Genomic DNA, 21,517 nt, shown 5'->3' with positions numbered 1-21,517 from the left:
TAAAATAAAATATAAGCAACTGAAAAAGTAGTTCTTAAAAGGGCTTGAACAACTGATCCTTGTAGTAAAAGTATAACACTTCAACCACTCCGCCATCCGTGCTCATATAGTGATTGGTGTATTTTATACTTTGTATGAGCAATCATATAACGATAACAACAGAACTCAGTAGTTTCGTGTTTGTTAAGTTTGATAATTTTCAGGTTTTTATAGCGTAAATTGAGGCATGTAATGGATACTTTAGAGCATATTAAATGTTCAGTATTATTGTTTCATTGCAAATATCATAAGAGAGATGTGAGTGTTTCTAGATAAAGCACGGCACATACATGCATGTTCCATTCGAGGCATTGCTGAAATGACTACGATGAATTTTGAAACAATATGCTTAATCTAAAAAGTCATGAAATAAATATGTTAAGCGCATTTTATTGCTGTCATTGTCTCAACCATATTATCAAAAATGTTTATCAAACATGCAAACACCTTGTCGACTTAAAGACTTGTCGAATTGATCGATTTTAATTGCGTGCATTAAATAGAGGATATTTGTTGGATACGGTGGATTATGGATTTTAATACACGAGTGATCATAGAAAATATATTTTTTCTACGATCACGAGTGAATTAAAATCGATATTCCACCGAATCAAGCAAATATTTTTATTGTATGATTTTTTTTCACAGTGTATATAACTTGTTTAAGAGTTTAACTAAAGAATTTCGCTGGGATAATAACGGCATTTCGTACAAAAATGACGTCATTTCACATTAAACAGTGAAAATTATCGATAAACAGCGGCCTTGGCAAACAGCGTAGACCCAGATGAGACGCCGCGTGATGCGGCGTCTCATCAGGGGCTGCGCTGTTTGCTTAAGGTAATTTCTGTTAGAAATATTCTAATTATTGAAATACATATACTAGACATTCCTTATTTTGGAAATAAATTGTTCCAATTTAAAAGAATGGGAGAGTCCAATAAACATAAATGGGTTAAGTTGACCTAGTCAGTACACGTGTCCCAATGTCGAATGTTTAGTCGAGATAAAATTGGGACCGGACTCCATGATGTTAACCATTATTATGTTTCCATATTGTGTTAAACGACCGGGGATTATTTACCTTGTAGAAGTCGTAAACAAGAGGTCCAGCCTCTGATTTCAGGAGATTCCGGACTGACTCCTGCAGACTCGACAGTTCGCTCTCTTGAAGTTTCTTCTTCTGGAATAGGTGCACAATCGCTACTGAGACGCTGTAAAATACACATATTGGTTGCATTGTGTCCAAACGGTAACTTAGCAACCTCATAATAATATAAAACATGAGCAATAGTTGTTTGCACTTCATTGTACGTACTTATGGGTTGCCTTATGTCTCAACGGTAACTTAGCAACCTCATAATAATATGTTATTTTTGTAAAGAAATGATAAATGAAAACGATAAAGTGCGGCCAAGTTTTATGGCCCATTTTGATCTTTTGACTGTAAACGTGACCTCGACCTTTCAGGTAAAGGTGCGAGTAGTACAGGTTCCACGTCGTGTTATGATAGATTGCAGTTTTTTTTTTAATTCATCGATACATAGCAAAGTTATGGCTGAGGCAGGAAATTTCTCTCGCGAAACTAAGCTGAAGTTGAACCATAAAATCAATGGAATAAGTTTTATAGCGTCAACATTGCATTTGATTTTCGCCTGTACAGAAGGAAAATCATTTATGAACACATATATGTAAGCTTTTGGGATAACCCCAATATTCTGTGCAGATTTGTGCATACGACGCACACTGTATTTCGGACACAATATTGGTTCATAAACAAATACTGGAAAATGTGCCGGTATCAGCTTTAACTTATTCGTTATGAATCCCATGATAGAACAGAAACATGTATTTAAAGTACAATGATAAGAAACTTTATATATTTTTTACTTTACTATTTCATATTGCAATAACGAGTGCAAACATTTAATTGTTAAAATATTGCAAGCTTTGAATGAAAATTATTTGTGACAAAAACAACATAATTTACTTTAAAATACATATATTTATACAAAGTAAATGAAAGAAGCGATTAAGCAAGTTAATTACTATTTCAACATTTTGGAGACCATTTTTACGTGTTGTAAATTATTTTTGAAAACAAAATCTTGGCAGGGAAAATGCTCGTGTGAACTAATACAATACTGGCATGGTTTAAAATTGACTAGACCAGTTGCCGAAGCATAAAAATAATATCCTATTACACAATGATCTGAAATATGTGGGCATTGTGATTTCAAGGATCACATGTTACATATAAATCTTATATTTCACATTAATAATATATAGGTGACTATAATCATCGTGTGTTTGAGCCTTAAAAGAAAAGTGGGAAAAATATATAAAATGCTACCTTTCGAAGTGGGCGTTTTTTAGCGGTAGGTCAGCGATGTTGGCGGAAGAGCGGCGACCGAAGCCACCATAGGAGTCCCGGCGGATGTGGTTTCGAATGGCCTCACTGATGTTCGCAATGCTATGCCTGGAAGGAAAGTAACACGTTTAGAATTGTGTGTTCTTTTTTTAATACAAAGAGGAGAATGCTTTCGAAAAATTAATAATTTTAAATATTAACCACTAGGGTGTTGATTAACTTACACGGCCGGTGTTCCAGACACGGGTACAAATGACGTCATTTTCTGACTAGTTAACAAATATGACTATACAAGTTCACGATAGTTTTTTTTAAACGTTGTAATTGTCTTAATTAAAACCCATATCCGAACTTGTCCGATCATAAGTATTAGTATATGTACTAATTGTCTTAAACTTAGTCAATAATTTATCGTAATAGTGTTCGCATTTAGATCCAACGTTTTTAAACAATCGATGTACGTAGAGAAAATTGCCACAAAGTAACTTCAATATCCAATTCATATATACTAAATAGGAACACCATCACTTATAGTGTTGCATATATACAAGTGTGCATTGTATATCGCTTATCTATTAGAGCTACGATAACACGACAACTGAACAATCCAGGATATTATCGTAACAGCACTCAAGTTTATCGCAACCAGGGCCGTACCTAGCCAAACAAGTTTGGGTTCTTCGCACAAAATAAATAACATTTTATAACAACCATCCATCGAATATGGTCCTACATTAAGGGATGCGCAAACAGTTTCATGTAATATACTACTGACTTGGCTTGAGACGAACGCTAGATTTAACCCATTTATTCCTAGTGACTCCCCCATCCTTCTAAATTGTATCAATTTATTTCTAAAATTAAGGATGTCTAGTATATTTATTTCTATGTTTAGAATATTTCTTTCAGAAATTCCTTTAAGCAAACAGCACAGACCCAGATGAGACGCCGCATTTTCTATACGCTAGACATTAATGGGTTAACATGTGTGTTATGTTTATGGCGGTGCCGGGGAAAACCCCCAAAATGAGAACACGTAAATACGATCAAACAAATAACACACATCTAAAGTATTGCATAAAAACTTTTATTAAATATTTTTTAATATTTAGTTAATTGAAGATAAGCATGTTATCGCCTACTATTTAGAAAGTGATTATCATGGGAATCCGCGTTTACTTATCACGATACAGCGGCTGGTTATCACGTGAATATTATCAGGGATGATTAAAGTTGACAAAGCTAAGAATATTTTGGCCGTCTTCCTAGGCTCCTGGTTAGAGCGTCCACATTTATGTCAATTTTCTGTAAAATGGCTTCTATATTATCGAAACTCATACTCAAAAAGCATGTGGATGCATTTTGTTAAAAGATAAGTTTGTTTAAAATAATCGGTAGCGCGATTTACGACTTCAGATTTTGGGCGGGAATACAACTCGGGTACAGTCTAATATCGATCGGGTGCGATTTAGTATATTTACCGTAACCGGGGTACATGTAAGTATACTTAAGAGAACCCGGGTGTACATGTAAGTAGTACCGAGCGAGGTAAGTAGTACACGAGCCGACAATGACCAATCGAGCTTAAGTAACTAAGAGACTTAGATTAAACTAAAGTTTAACGTCACGCAACATAATCACACGTCATACCTGCTGTAAACAGGCAACACAGTTCTTTTTAAACTATATCATTTTAAGAAATCCGTCAATTCAAAAATGTATACTTAAAGAGCAGCGTTTTGAGAAATTGGGTATTATGCCATATGTGACATATGTGAAGTAATAAACCAGCCACGGAAATCGCCTGCGTCTGGAAGTACAATGCCATGAATGGATGCATTTGTGTATTCCAAATGAGTATTGACAACGAAAAAAATACGAAAACAACAATAAATTATCGTTATCACACGCTTATGGCTTGTGCCAACGTCCAAGTTAGATATTGCAGTAAACTCCATCACAGAAACTTACACTTTATTCTTAACAAACGGCATTTCCATTTAATCGAAAACAACCACTGATCAAAACTGATGTTTCTTCGTTCGATGTTTGTAATCATTTAAACACGTTGGTGTTCGCAAATTAAGGAATACCGTTAGTGCCATCGTGTTAACATATTATAGTGTTTTTCCCACGGCATGGGGGCATTGCGCATTACTTTGAAAAAGCGCATTTTAATGCGCAGTTTAGGTAAAAAAAAGGGCAAAAACGTTCCGCGAATAAGTGGTTTTGAAAGAAACATAAAACTATAAACAAGCACATTTAATGGTAATTGGTGCATTTAACTTATTTTAATTAATATTATTAATATATTTCCCTTGCTATGTGCTATGTCTTCCATTTAAGTTGCATGCTGTTTCAGTAAACTGTACAGCATGACAAACATAATAAAGCTAAATATGCATATGAATCTGATTATACACTGATCCACTTACATATAAATGAAACCATGTTTGTCTTATCCAATTTTCTAACGATAATCTTGTCAGAGGTTTTAACTTTGCCAGTAAAATGAGTAAACTGAACGCTAACAATTTGCTAACACTCGTTTCCGTGACATTCACTGAGTAGATTACTAATAAATATGTTGTTGTTATCTTAAACGTTTTATGCATCGTTCGTTATCACCTGCATTTCAGTAACCCTTCTAAATGTGTGATCTCCATCGTTAATTCGATCGTTATTTGCCATTTGTGCAAAAAGTCACAATTGATTTGCTGTATTGTCCGCCATCTTGTTAAAATGATATAAGCGACATGTGCGCATAACACCGTAAAATTGTATAATATGACCGCCTAATACGCGATTCGCATTTTGTTTGATCAGAATACGTTACAGTAATTATTTCAATAATTAATTATCTAAAAGACCATAACATTGAAGATACAGTTTCTTTGTTTTTATTTTAAAATTTAATTACGCGTAGAAATAAATGTTTTGACATTACTTTATTATGCATGAAATGCACATTTTCAACGAAGAAAATCTAGGTTTTCAATAGAAGTCTCCGAAGTAACTGTCCACGTGGACGAGTACACATTACCGACAACGTGTGCTTGGTGTAAGCCACTGATAATTTCGATAAAAATTGACACGGGGTTATTCCCGCATGACTAAGTCACAACCGAGCGAATCTTCGCGGCCTTGGGGCCATACTCTGATACTAGTCGGTAAAGTTGTTTGGACAAAGGGCAATTAAGATGTTATCAATACGGGCGCACGGCGAGCACAATTATCGATTAAATCTTGCGATCAAGCATACCGTAACAATAGAGGACGGAAAACAGCGGGCGCTCATGAAAGGGCAGGGAGGCGGCCTTTGAAAAGGGCAGCGTGGCGCTAAATGGCTTTAAAAGGGGGTAGCGTGGCGCTACAAAAAAATGACATGGCGCCGCACCAGGCTAAAACGGTCTGGATAAAACACTATTTTAAAATCCGATGGCGACGATGCGATAGGACGATGGCGACAATACGACAGTACGATGACGCCAATGCGACAGTCCGACAATACGATGGCGACAGTGCGATAGTACGATGGCGAAAATGCGATAAAACGATGACGACAGTATAACAACGCGATAGTACGATGGCGACAATGCGATAGTCATATCGTACTTTTGCCATCGTATCATCGCATTGTCGCCGTCGTACTATCGCGTTATCGTACGGTCGTCATCGTATTATCGCATCGTTGCCATCGTACTATCGTATTGTCGCCATCGTACTATCGCAGTGTCGCCATCGTTAATCGCACTATCGCATTATCGTCCTCTGGATTTTAATGTGTAACCACGATGGCCGTAATGGTATTCCGTAGCTAATACCATTGATCGAATATTTTACTGCGTACATGTGAGTAAAAATGTGGATATACATGCGGATGAAGCTGGTATGGTTTCACTAACGGTTAGTATGGTGATAATGGTTGGTAACAATGGCAACTGGATTTGATATTGGCAAAGTTAATGTTTGTGTACTGCTGGTCAGACGTTCATAGCGACTGGGGACAGTGCATGACTACTAACATACTATAAGAATGTACTATCATCATCATCATCATCATCATCATCATCATCATCATCATCATCATCATCATCATTATTCGCATCGTTACCAAAATAACATTGCATATTGAATTGCATACTTAATCAATACTTAATAATAATTATGCAGCGGATACGAATGTCTTGCAGCCAATTGCAGAAACAATTTTGGATAACTTCCAGTCTGCTTCTGGAGCCACGCCAATGCAAAACGACTGAAGGTTTGCCCGTTGTTTGTATGGACAAATACAAGATTGCAAACGAATCTCTTTGTAGCCAGTATACGTCAGTTGTTTACAATTGCACTAGTTTATCGGTGCACGTCGCTAGTTATACAATGAAACATGGTTAAAAGTGTACAACTATGAATAATAAGAGCACATTTTTATGTGAATGCCATTAGGTTGCATGTTCACCTCATTTAGTTGCAAGTGTACGCCGTGAGGTTACCTGTGTATACCATTAGGTTAATTATGTACACCATTAGGTTAACTGTGTACACCATAAGTTAACTGTGTACACCATTAGGTTAACTGTGTATCCCATTACATTAACTGTGTACACCATTAGGTTAGCTGTGTACAAAATTAGGTAAACGATGTACACCATTAGGTAAACTCTGCACATAATAAGGTTAATTGTGCGCACCATTAGGTTAATTGTGTGCACCATTAGGTTAACTATGAACATCATTACATAAATTATGCACACCTTTACATTAACTGTGTACACCATTAGGTTAACTGTGTACAACATTAGGTTAACGATGTACAACATAAGGTTAACTGTGAAAACAATAAGGTTAATTGTGCACACCATTAGATTAATTGTGTGCACCATTAGGTTAACTATGAACACCATTACATTAACTATGCACACCATTACATTGACTGCGTACACCATTAGGTTAACTGTGTACACCATTAGGTTAACTGTGTACAGCATTAGGTTAACTTTGTAAACCATTAGGTTATAAGGTTAACTGTGTATCCCATTACATTAACTGTGTACACCATTAGGTTAGCTGTGTACAAAATTAGGTAAACGATGTACACCATTAGGTAAACTCTGCACATAATAAGGTTAATTGTGCACACCATTAGGTTAATTGTGTGCACCATTAGGTTAACTATGAACATCATTTCATAAATTATGCACACCTTTACATTAGCTGTGTACACCATTAGGTTTACTGTGTACAACATTAGGTTAACGATGTACAACATAAGGTTAACTGTAAAAAATAATAAGGTTAATTGTGCACACCATCAGATTAATTGTGTGCACCATTAGGTTAACTATGAACACCATTACATTAACTATGCACACCATTACATTGACTGCGTACACCATTAGGTTAGCTGTGTACACCATTAGGTTAACTGTGTACAGCATTAGGTTAACTTTGTAAACCATTAGGTTATTTATGTGCACAATTAGGTTAACTGTGTATACCATTAGGTTAAATATGTACACCATTAGGTGAACTGTGTACACTATAAGGTTCACTATGTACACCATTAGGTTAACTGTGTACTCCATTAGTGTAACTGTGTACACTATTATGTTTATTGTGTACACCATTAGATTAATTATGTACACCATTAAGTTAACTGTGTACACCATAAGGTTAACGATGTACACCATTAGGTAACTATGTACACCATTAGGCTAATTATGTGCACAATAAGGTTAACTGTGTACACCATTACGTTAATTATATGCACAATTAGATTAACTGTGTATACCATAAGGTTAACTTTGTACACCATTACATTAACTGTGAACACAATTAGGTTAGCTATGTACACCATTAGGTTAACATTGTACACCGTCAGTTGAACTGTGTACACTATTATGTTTATTGTGTACACCATAAGTTGATGTGCACAATTACATTAACTGTGTTTATCATTAGGTTAACTGTGTTCACAATTACATTACCTGTGTACACCATAAGGTGAACTATGTACACCATTAAGTAAACTGTATACAACTTCAGGTAAACGGTGTACACCATTAGTTCACCTAGTTATCTGTGCATGTCATTAGGTTACAAGAAACTGTTTCTTATGGATGTAACACGGTTACAAAAGTGCGCCTAGTGGCTATTAGTGAACAGGATGGAAGAATGGAATTTAAAAAAATCTTAATTTTACACAAAATCAGCTAATACTTTGACCTTCTTTGCAATATTCTGAATTCGCTGAGACAGAATGCAGATCGACAAGAACTTAAACTGAATTATTTTGTATCAGTGTATCACTTCCAAATTGTAATGACACGCGAGATTCGCCTACGCCCCTAAGTTTGTATCGAAATTAGATTGCCAAGTACTTCCGAGAATATCATTCAGTGGTAATTATAGTTTTCATGTTAACACTTATGTGAACATTCGGAGTTTAATAAAAAGGAAGAAGGACAATAAACACAATCATTACAAAAACAACATGTGTATGACATTTCTATTTTCGGACTTCGATACATATATATTTTTTGTCAATGGAGAAGAAGCGACTGTCAAAAAATGTGGACGCCGATGTTTGTTGTTATTTTGGCATCCATAATCACTCTTCAAACAAATAGTGATGTAAATGACACTTCATATAACATACGTCAGACGACAGGATGATATAGGGGGCAAGTCAAATGACACAGGCCTGTTGACGCCATAGAACAATCGAAACAACATCCGTGTTACGCATCTGTTGTTAACGTTAGGCGTGAAAAGATATTTGTTTTCCTCAATCCGACAACCCGTATGCAGGAATGGCAACTAACGTTTAACCATTTGTTGCTCAAACGGGCAACCATATTTATCATTTTGGTTGCCCAGCTAAAGACTAACGAGTCAAGTACCATGTACAGTTAGTGTCACCACGGAGTGTATATTGTAATCTAGAATCCGTGGTGTCACACGTATCTTATACCAAAGACCTATAGATAACACAGATTGGAATCTCTCGTCTCCGCTATAGCGATATGCGATAATATCTATCGGCGGACGCGGGTCACGTGACATTGATTTTGGAGATGCCGGTGTACCTGTAGATTATTCCCTGTTCCAGCTGCTGTCGGCCATTTTCTTATAAAGCAAACAATTATTCTTCGTAATTAGTCGTTAATATTTGATGTCGTAGGGTATTCTGAGCATGATCTGGTTAGTTTATATTATCTTGATATTGTTATTAACAATATTAATGTGTTAATTAGTGTTTTTAGCGCTCGGTTGTCAGTTTGCAGAGCAATGAATGCCTTAAAGCGCAACGTTACGAACTTTACGTAGTGAGCAAAGTCGGTCTCCGAAAAAAGACACATTGAATATGTTTTGTGTGATTAGAAATAAGTATTTATTTTCTGTCTTGATAATTCTTTAGGTTTTGGTAGTTATTATTCTAATTAATTATTAATTTATCGGAATTTGAAAGAGAACACTGGATTCGTTCATTTTCGATAATTTTTGAAAAATTGAAAGGCCCGAAGCATTTTTCTATAAACTTCTTCATTAAGCATCACATATTGATAACGTAAGATTTTGATGATAGGTGAGATGTTAATCTATGTATGATTTATAAACAGTAGACGAAAATGAGGTATTTTGAAGGATTTTGCCTTTGTACAATTTGTACTATTTATACTGTTATTTCATTCAATCAAGTGGTTTGTATTTTGTTGAAACACTTTTCTATTTTATTTCTCATCCCATATATTTGAAGTAAGATTTTTATGCTAGGCAAGATGTTTATCTAAGTATAGATTTAAACAAACTACAAGAAAATATTCAATTTAAAGGATTTGGCCTTATACAATGTTGGTACAATTTTAAGCTCTTTTCTTCTGTTGTACAATATTGCTGTCAAACGTGTTTTTGTTCTTATTGATAAACTTTTTCATTTTTCATCCCAAATCGATTAAGTCAGATTGTTATGCTTGGTGATATGTTATTCTAGGTATGATTAATAAAAAGTAGACGAAAATAAGTCATTTTAAAGGATTTTGCCTTTGTACATTTTGTACAATTTTATACTGTTATTTCATTCAATAATTTTTCACACCTGTCGCCAAAGTGGTTTGTTTCTTTGTGAAAACTTTTCCATTTCTCATCCCATATCGTTGAAGTAAGATTTTTATGCTAGGCAATATGTTAATCTAAGTATAGATTTAAACAAACTACAAGAAAATATTCAATTTAAAGGATTTGGCCTTATACAATGTTGGTACAATTTTAAGCTCTTTTCTTCTGTTGTACAAGAAAGCTGTCAAACGTGTTTTTGTTCTTTTTGATAAACTTTTTCATTTTTCATCCCAAATAGATTAAGTCAGATTTTTATGCTTGGTGATATGTTAATCTTGGTAGGAATTAATTAAACTGGAGGATAATGTTCATTTTAAAGGATTTTGGCCTTGTACAAAGATGGTACAATTTTAAGCTCTTTTACCATATTATACACACATGTTGTCAAACGTGCTTTGGTTCATTGTGAAAAACTTTATCATTATTCACCTCAAATTGAAGAAATAAGATTTTTATTCTGGGTAATATGTTTATCTTGGTATGAATAAAAGAACTAGATGAAAGTACAATGTATGGGTTTAAATTCTCATTTAATATCTTATTTTATTAGTATTACCAGTTTTCCTGTCAATGTTACACATGCAAGTTAATATACAAACATATTTTAACAGATAGCTGTGAGCTTACTATTAAAACACAAAAGCTGTGAGATGACTATAAAAACCACAAATTGTCATTGTTAAAAGCGTAAGCAATAGCAGAGCACACGTTATTAGTTTCAATATTCCCATACTGATAGTCCTGATGTTAAACTTCTGGTACAGACCTATAGTCCCAGTTTATTTCAAATTACCGGTATTCAGTGACTTTAAAGCATCTCTCAGGCTGGCGGATGTTTTCTTTTCATTTTTTGCACTTTTCTCAGTTTTCTTATTCATTAGTTTTGTAATTGCAAAACCTCTTACAGTAAGAAATATATATAGTCTTGTATTCTCGTGAACAAATTGGACACACATATATATCTTTCTTATCAACACTAACACTATGTTTATCAGTACAAACAGAGTCATTGTCAGTATAGTCCCCTTCAAAAAGCTCATCAAGGTCTAAATCACTATCACTCCAAGCGAAAAAAATCAGGGTCTCTGTTACGCGACATGATTGCACAAATGATACAGAATTTAAAAATGTAAAATACAAAATATGTACTAGTATGTCCAACTTATAAGATACACAATCGAGAATAGCCTTTTTTAAACAGTTTTATACAGCATTTCATTGTGTTTATAACGTACTATTATAAACAAGTATATTAAAATCTAACACATTCACAACAAAGACTTACCTTAATTGGACATCACAATGACATATAAAGAATGAATTCGCCGGCCGCGGCCACTGATCACACAATTAAAATCAATCAACAACGCAAACTGATAATTGAAGTAAGAATCCCTTCCTTTAATTAATTCTCAAGAGTAAAGAAAAAACACACAAAGCATCTTCAGTTCGCTAATTGATCCGACGATTAACACGCGCGTGAAATGTTTTTGTTTGTTTCTTTTCGCGAAATCCTAGCCCACGATACTGAAAGCTTAATTTTATTACCAAAAGAAAAAAACTGGATTACAAACAAAACTTTAATAACCTATAACTCATGAATTAAATCTCAATAAAAAGAGAATTAAACAATTGAAAAAAATCTACACAATCAATATTGAAATAAGTCGAACTAAAACCGTTTTTGGATCGAACGATCCAGGGACCTATACAAACACTTTGTTTGTATAGGTCCCTGAACGATCATAGCATTTATTATACTGTAATGTTGTTTTAATCAGAGACCTAGATCTATGTGTCCACATATATCTATCCTTTTTGAAATAATAATATTTTATAAGGTTTTAACTGTCTGAAATACCAAATTATACAAGAATATTTTATCAGCAAAAGCCTTTCAAATAAACTATTCAACAGCATTCTCGCCGCGATTTGGAAGTTCTTAGCGCAATTGCTTCAATGATCGCGGCATTATGAATTCTTATTGTAGGTAAATAAAATCGAGATTTTATAAAACATAATTACTCATGTTTCTATGAAACTTAATTTTATGAAAATCGGATCATTATTTACCACGTTACAGCCGCCTTTCTATAGCGCCGTAACATTTTCGCATAACTTTTCTCGATAATCGTAGCCGTTGCTACTGACGCGTCGCTATCTTATCGCAATCGTGATACACCGGCTATCTCCGGACTACTCCGATTGATTCATGGAATAAATCGTCTGCTGATCCCAAGTGTTCTTATCAGTTTCTCGACCACGTGACCCCGCCGACAGATAGCCCGATAAGGCGCGAAGTTTCCAATCTGTGTTATCTATAGGTCTTTGCTTATACTTTGTTTAAAAAAGTTATAAATAACTTAACGACATCATTGCTTACATGACACACTTTATATGTATTGTGTCTTAATAAGAGTCAGAGTTGAATCTTTTTATTGGCATTGATAAATTAATAATACCAAACTATTTATTAATCCACAGTCGCCATTTTTTATTAAAGGTTAACGTGCACTAAATTGCTTAAAGCTTGAAAAGGACAGTTGCCTGGCTGGACTTCACACTTTTACATTTGAGTTGCCCAGGACAAACTCTACTGGCCCCAGGCTCACGGGCAATCTCTAATTTCAATCCCTGCTTATGTGTGTGTGCTAATGCTTTACTCTTTATACCTTCATTACCGTATTGATCTTTCCATCCTTGACTAAATTTTCTTAATTCGTTGATTATCCTTCTTTCCTATTATTTTTATCAATTCCTATAGATTCATCCACCCCTGTATGTTGGAAAAACATTAGAATTTCTAATAAATATTTACGTCATTTATCTGTATTGGGTCAGTCCTGTCACAAAAATCTTCGTTTGTTGTCGAAATAATGAGGGGGAAAAACATTTGTGTAAAAACATTAACATTTTAGAAGGATTTCTAAGTAAATTGCTACACACAATTAGTAAAAACCAATGATTTTGCACAATCTTAATTTCAAATAATGAACGGTTGTGTGTTTGCCAGGAAAGGAAAGCTTCGAATGAAGTATATCAAAATTGCTTGAAAATTCAGATGTTTTATTATCAAAATGGAGACTGAAAAGATTGATAGAAAATATCTGACAAAATCATGGTTGCTATGGTACCATCCTAAAATCTGCCTGCTACTACACACACATTATTATCTGTGCATCTACTGACTTTTATTTATTAGGAAACGCATGAAATTTCAAGAAAAAGGCGTCATTCTTGTTTGAATTGTGTGCATTTATAATATATAATCTGTTAATGTGTTAAGTAGATGAAAATACAACAAAAAGAGGCTAAACGTAATGTTAATTTTGCATTAAGTTTGCTACATTCGATCAAATGCGAAGTGAAAAAATTAAAATAACAACACATTTTTACAAGATGACCAAGACCCTAAGTGATCAACTGAGACCCGAATGAACTGAAAAAACAACAACAGCAACAAGTATTGAGAGAAAGTTTCTTGATGTTTGGGCCAAACAATGTGGCCTCTAGGTGTTCGCAAGTTTCATAGTTACGGTGGGATAGAAATGACATTCACTCCTCTTTTTTTAAATTGCAGTCCTCATCTCTATCTCGTGGTCACGAGTTAGCTATGTCGTGGCCTCGAGTTACTAAGTCAATGCCACGAGATAGAAAAAGAGGAATGTAAAACTAAATAAAAGAGGAGTGCAATTAAAACAAGAAACCTTCGGAGATGGGTGATGCTCGCCAAAGTTTTTTCTGTCGCAATATTGCACTATATATTCAGACAAAAGGAAACGTCTAGTAGTTGGGGGGGGGGGGGGGGGACAAGAATTGCACTATATGTACAATTAATGGAAAATTTCAAAAGGCCATAACTCTGTGAAAAATCATCCGACCAGAACTGGCTGATAATATGCACATCTCTTGGTAGTGAAGCTTTCCATAAAGTTTACTCGAATTCCGGTCATTAATTGCTGAGAAATAGCCCGGACAAAAAAAATTCACGGACGGACGGACACACGAACACACGCACGGCCAGACGAAGCGGCGACTATATGCTCCCCCCCATTTTTTTTTTTGGGGGGGGGGAGCATAAAAAGAGCGGTGCAGTGAATACCCAAATCGTACTTTTACTGTGATGATTACTTCCCTTTGTATAACGATCACCATGGACAACCATATGAATAGCTGACTCATGGTCACGAGTTAGCTACGTCGGCATCTCGAGATAGCTAAAATTCTTTCTTCTCTTGTTTACTGCACCTCTCTTTTTAAATTGCAATCATTTAGTCTGATTCCAATCATTCTTGTTATATTTCGCAATCAACAAAAATGTCTTGTTGGTCGTAACAATCATAGAAATTTTCGAAAATCCATTTACGCTGAAGGTTCGTAATTCTACCTACCGGTAATTCAAATTGCGTTGTGTTGTCTTTTAACGAAAATATAGTTTCCATTTTTCAAATATTCATCAATAGTAAAAACAAGTAAGTTTACACAAATCGCATTAGTCATCATTGAGATAGGAATGCATTTCGTGAATAACATTCATAACATTCAAGAAAAGCAAACACATTTAAAAAAAGACCGATATACATGTATTGCATTACCGAATTTTAAACACGAATTCTTTTATACAAAAGTACACATGGAAAGTTTACAGTCAACACATACGATATTTTTGTTTTATGATTATTGCCGCATTCGTCTGAACATGTTCGTAGCAGGAAGAAATGTCGTATACCTTTCGTTTGAAATAAAACAATCGGTTTGTTATTTACGAAAAATCGAAATTTCACATCCATTTAACTACATTTACTAGACCTTTACTGGTAAAGTAGTAACTTTAAATGAATAAAATAATAGCGATGCATTTTGACGTTGCCATATGTGTGACTGAATATAAAGGCATGGGTTAACCCTTTAAGCGCTGGAACCAAATTTTTAAGGCCTTTGCAAACAGTTTGGATCAAGATCAGACGCCACAAAACGTGGCGTCTGCTCATGATCCAAACTGTTTGCTATTCTGATAGTGGTCTATGAAAAAAAGTGAAGAAAATTATGATTTTAGAAATTCAGCAGACGACATTTCAGCAGACGACACATTTCCCAGCATGCACAGGGTTAAATGGCCACATTCTGTGTCAGCGTTTTCAAATAAACATCAGAAACGTGACTGCAATTTGTTAAACGGCTTATTAACTTGAATCGGAAATACAAGGACGTTGTTTTATAATTAATTTGAACACACGTATAATACATTTCAGAATGACTATTGTTGCGAAGGTTCAGTTGTGTTTGTATTTCGGAGTGTATGAGGCCCTTCCACGTCTGAGGCTGTCCTTTGAGGACCCGGAGTGTGGCCCAGAACTCCTATCCAGTTAACTAATTACTTTCTTGACTCTCAAAAGGACGAATATTTAATTATAGCCTCTAATTTCAAGTTTTTTTTATTATACAGAAAGACTCAATTTTAGAGTTGTCTTGTGGTGTTTAGGGGGCGGAGTACACGGGAGAAACCCGGCCTGTCCGGGCAACCAACAAAATCATTCTGACGGGAACGGGCATTGAAACCTGGTCGACTAGCTGTAGGTTCAGTTGATATCAGCTAAATAGCATTATGCACACATTTGATGGAAATCAAGGATCCGGTTATCCTACTACGACGATCAGTTAACCGGTTATTTGTTTTCGTTAAGTTTACAACGTTAGGTTCACCGGTTATTTTTGTGTGAAGAAATATTAAACACGAGGCTTTCTTTCTTTCGCAATGTGCTAAAACATTGTTATTAAATTATCATTATTTTACTGCGTGTTCGATCTGACACCATATAATACGATTATAACAATAGGGATACTTTGTCCTTATCTAGTTTTTTTGGAATCGGACACGTGAAAAACGGCATTAACTTTGTTCTCTTAAAATATGTTTTTTGAATAAACAGATTTAAATAGCGCTATAAAATCATCATGGTTATAATTCATGAATCATAGAAAAACAAAACAAAAAGAGATTTCATTGAAAGTATCGTATTGTTTTGAAACGACCAGTTGTTTTCTTTCTAATAATGTTATATTATATAATCTCGAACATATTTAATCTATTTTGTAAAAAATTAACAACCAAAAACTAAATTTAATTCACCACTAACCGTTTCAATGTTCTCACGCCATTTTGTAATAACTCCATCGTTTAATCCGTCTGCCTCCAGTTTGACCGGAAACTGACCAGTGATCCTCGGTTAAACTCCACTATCCAATTATCTCTGACGGTGACAATTAGATTTCCTGCCTTCGTTAATGGCTGGTGTTTTATTCATGACGACACCGTGACGGATGTTTTCACACTTTGTTCACAACTGCGTCCTTGTCATACATCTGCTTGTTCCATTCTTGGAATAAGCGGTATCGTCTGCAAAGGCAAACAAATTCGTTATCAGCGTATTAGATGATACCATGCTGATCATATTGGGTAATACTTAGTATTGGGAAGTAGTGCCTCTGCATAATGCGGCGTTTCATCAGGGTCTGCGCTGTTTGCTTAAATTAATTTCTGTAAGAAATATGCTAAACATAGAAATAAATATACTAGAAATCCCTTATTTTGGAAACAAATTTATCCAAGTAAGAAGGATGAGAGAGTCCACTAGGCATAAATGGGTTAATGATTAAGAATTTGGATTTAGGTGAGTAAACATTTTCCGCGCGCCACGTTGAAAGTGACAACTTAACTATGACTCGTTGCGTTGTTTTGTTAGTACGTAAATACTGAGATTTGTTTGTTTCATATTATTACTTCTACTACTACATTTATACAACAATCATCACTACTGATGCCACTGCAATTGCTATTAAGTTTCGTGCGTCTCGATTTGGCTAGTTGATATAAAAGTGACACCGCTATCCCTCTATTCTTTTTTACTGACATACATAACACGTAGCGTTCATCGCTTGACACGAGAACGTGGCTTTAAAAACTTAATAACAAGAAAAAAATGGCGAACTTAATCCACTTTTTTTACCAACGCTCTTAAAACCAATAAATTAATGTCTTTAATGAAATTGGTGCACACCAGACGACACGGAAGTACCGTTATTTAGTCAGCCTCCATTATACAGAGGTCATTTTACAGATGGTGAGAATTTTTTTCCATATTTATAAGTTTCTCACATATTAAAAAACATAATAAGCTTTACCATGCGCGATAAAAAGTTCCCATTCACCAAAGAACAACCGCTAATTTGCTTATACTAGACCCTGAATTGTATTGAGTTTGTCTTTGTAGTATCATAAATGCCGTACGTGTTTCTGTATTGATGATATCTTTTTAAAGCAACAACAGCAATTTTTAGTAGGAAATTCTTGCGTATATAAACCATGGCAAACGTATTTACACCGCCTTCATCTGCTAGTATACCACACACCAATTTTCGTCACATTCACATTTATCGTTCGGAGTCTTTTTATCAACGTCATGGTTATGCAACGTGTTTTGTTCTATACTTTATATTTATACTCCTCTTGACAAGTATATAACGATAAATCGAAATAGTTCCGACTTGGTTGTTCTTGAGCGCTGTAAGCTCCATCTCTGTTCATTTATTATCTTTACTGCAATGAAGTTTCGTGAATGTCATTGATACTGCAGGTGGTAATCAGCGTCCCTATGTTCTTACAGTGGTTGAATTGTTAAGTTGTGATTTTTCATTACCGATTACATATACTGTTTGCTACCATCCGGCCAGTCGGCTGACTAACGTAGAAGGAGTGCGAGAAATAGAGTCGCGTGAGCTACTTTTTTATTTTTAGGCTAAGCACCAATAATAATCGACAAATACAATACTCCAACAGCTATTTCGATGCGTGTTAGACAAGTCGACACTAATTAATTAGACTAAGTATTGCATTTGCATTACAAATTTGCATGGTCGCATGTCAAATCGATGTTAAGATATCGCCAAGAAACGAATCGGTCTACGTTAAATGATACAACCCAACATTTTCTGACCTATTGGGGTCTGATTTGTATCCAAAGTAAGCAATCTACACATTTTTATGATCGTTTGTCAACGCGTCCTCTACACATCGAGTGGAAACGAAATTGTTAACCCATTTATACCTAGTGGACAGTCCCATCCTAAATTGGATCAATTTATTTCCAAAATTAGGGATGTCTAGTATATTTTTTTTATTTTTTTAGAATATTTCTTACAGAAAATCCTTTATGCAAACGGCGCAGACCCTGATGTGCGGCGTCTCATCTGGGTCTACGTTGTTTGCCAAGGCCTTTTTTCTAGACGCTAGGCATAAATAAGTTAAATGGACCTGCAGACCGAAAGTCCACCCGACCTTCCGATCGAACGATCGACTGCCCGGCATGCGCAAAGCAATATACGGCTTCTTTGCAGAGGTCCTATTTATTAACTAGTAACTCAATTGGCTCATTACGGACATTAGTTTCATCCAAAGAAAACTATAAATTTGAGGAAGGTGTTACTGGTTTTTCACTTGATTAAGATTGTTTTCTTGTATGGTCGAAAATGGCAATAATATCAGCGTTGCATCAAAGCATCTTACTAATATTGACAAATACCATTATTCATTTAGCTTTGTCTATTTCTTTGTAATCCTATCTGATGTTGAAACAAAGTGTAAAAACAACCACCGCTGTTATATACTACATTTGTTTATTACGATGGCATAGAGGTGACATACACTGCTCTTTTTTAATGCAGTCTCTTGTTTTCTATGTCCTTTCCACGACATACTAACTCGAGGAAAAGACTAAGCTATATGGTGGAAACCCTCCTTTATTTACTGCATCGCTCTTTTTCATTGCACTACTCTTTTATCTACTTATGCACTTTTTTTCTATCTCTCGACTAAGTAAGTCGTTCACACGACATAACGACGCACGCGAACAAATATGGGTGCATTAAAAAACAGGAGTGAATTTTTCCTCCACGCAACCGTCGCATACGTAAGAGTTGCACCTATTTTTCTTACTACATTTTCTATAGCAAAACATAAATTATATTGTAGTTGAACCTTTGTATAAGAGAGAGAAGTAGGCTAACGGCTCGATGTTTCGAATCAAATCTCGTACATATATACAGTTTTATAATATTCCGTTGTAAGGTATGATGGATGATACAAAACAAAACTTGCATTGTGAAGAGCTATTGACAAAACCACTATTGAATAAGCAATAAATTAAACTTATTGTAATTAATCAAGCGTTTCTTTAATTTACGTAAGCTAATACAATCACATTGTCCCTGTCGTTAGCAGGACAGATCATTAACTGCAATATGTTTAATCATGATTTTAACATAGAACCATACTTTGAACATGTCAACATCAAAGCTCATATAAATTATCTATACGGCATATGTAACGTATATTTTCTTAAATGAGTATGAACCTTACTCTGCGAAAACAGGGTTTAATAAATGTGAGTAGATTGTCGCCGCAGAATGACGTGAGCATTCCACGTATGTTAATCAGGGACGACACGTTCGGTCTAAACTGAATTTTCTCTAAGAAAATACTCCCTTTAAACGAAAAAAGGTCGGACTGCACAGGCTCTGGGACGACACTTTACCAACAATCATTAACTCTTTCAGTGCTGGAACCAAATTTTGAAGGCCTTTGCAAACAGTTTGGATCCAGATGAGACGCCACAGAACGTAGCATCTCATCAGGATCCAAACTGTTTGCTATTCTGATAGTATTCTTTGAAAACAAAATCGAAGAAAATGCTAATTTTAGAAATTCAGCAGACGACATTTTAGCAGACGACAAATTTCCCAGCATGCAAAGGGTTAAATCCCGTTTTCCCAGAGAGAAGCTCGTATGTATAGCTTGGCATCCGCTAAACGTGTTTGTATTACTCACATTACGTTATTATTTAACCATTCATTAGCACATTAACTTACTCGTGTTATAATTTTTACAATTTGTCCATCGACCACTAAACGTTCTCAATTGACAGTGCAAAAAGTGTTTTTTTTTTAATTATTACATCGTGAAATTGACAATGTAAATACTTACTTTCAATTGACGTATATTTGCGTTTGGTATTATGAATAAATATCATTGTTTACGATCGTGTTAATGATTTCAATAGTCAGGTGGTTCTTTTTAACCCTCGTGTTTGTTCATAAAATAACCTCGATTGAAACCCAATATTGTTATCAGATATTATAGGGAAAAGGCGAATATGCTATTCTGGCTTTTATGGTACACGTTCTGGCGATTCTAACTTTTATGGTGTTAAAATACTTGTGGATGCTTGTTTCCAATAAACATTTGCAACAACTCGTAATATAAAATGTGAATAGCATAATTGACAACGATCTCTTGTCATAATTTAGTTGTGAACTACTAACCACAGCCTTACATCACTTCCAAATATTTCGTGCAGTTGTTTCTGGTGGTTAAAAATGTAAATGGCTTGTTATGTTTACTTCTTTTTTTTATAAATGATCATACAAATCAGTCAAGCAAGTGCAAAAATGTCATTTAATTTCTTTTCCCCATGATGTTGATAATGTCCACACGCCTTCATTCGATATGGATATGTATACTAGTAATTAAATTAGTTACTAGTATCATACATTGTCCAAGATCGAGGGTATCTCATGAGCTGAGCGTACACATGACTCCAGTTAATTGAGTGGAGCGGTGAAAACCGTAATGATATAACTGCTAGTGATTCAATTAGGCAGAAGTTCATTTTCGTTTTCAACACAGGTTTGTTTAAGATACTGATCTCTCAATTTGGAGTCAGAAGGGACTATCGGACGTCATTGCACATTTGTTGATGACCTATTATGGATGTTAAGGGCCAACGTATCCAATTTTGCTGAATTAGTCGATGTTATTTAATTTAAGAGATCGTGATTGCTAGAGCGCATTCACTTTTGCATAATAAATACGCTTCAAAATTACTCATTCAAATCGTTTAAATATATGGTTCAGGCAACGATCAAGGTTAGTTG

At 35.1% G+C, this 21,517-nt stretch overlaps 1 protein-coding gene across 7 annotated transcripts in view; it reads right to left on the bottom strand.

The window, feature by feature from the left end:
* Positions 1–21,517, bottom strand: part of LOC127882047 (proline-rich protein 5-like) — a 65,772-nt gene that overhangs the window by 10,575 nt on the left and 33,680 nt on the right. For 6 of the 7 annotated variants that reach the window (XM_052430438.1, XM_052430436.1, XM_052430442.1 and 3 more), the window contains 3 exons: positions 16,666–16,925; positions 2,393–2,518; positions 1,124–1,253 (listed from right to left, as the gene is read on the bottom strand). In XM_052430438.1, coding sequence (XP_052286398.1) covers positions 1,124–1,253; positions 2,393–2,518; positions 16,666–16,703 — 294 coding nt within the window. In that variant the 5' untranslated portion in view covers positions 16,704–16,925. Of the gene's footprint in view, positions 1–1,123; positions 1,254–2,392; positions 2,519–2,634; positions 2,979–16,665; positions 16,926–21,517 lie in introns of those variants that run through there. The other variant, XM_052430437.1, reaches the window with a different exon arrangement.

Source organism: Dreissena polymorpha, chromosome 5, assembly GCF_020536995.1.
Source record: "Dreissena polymorpha isolate Duluth1 chromosome 5, UMN_Dpol_1.0, whole genome shotgun sequence".
NCBI lineage: Eukaryota > Metazoa > Mollusca > Bivalvia > Myida > Dreissenidae > Dreissena > Dreissena polymorpha.
The sequence above is the reverse complement of the archived record's forward strand: the minus strand, read 5'-3'. Positions and strand labels throughout refer to the sequence as shown.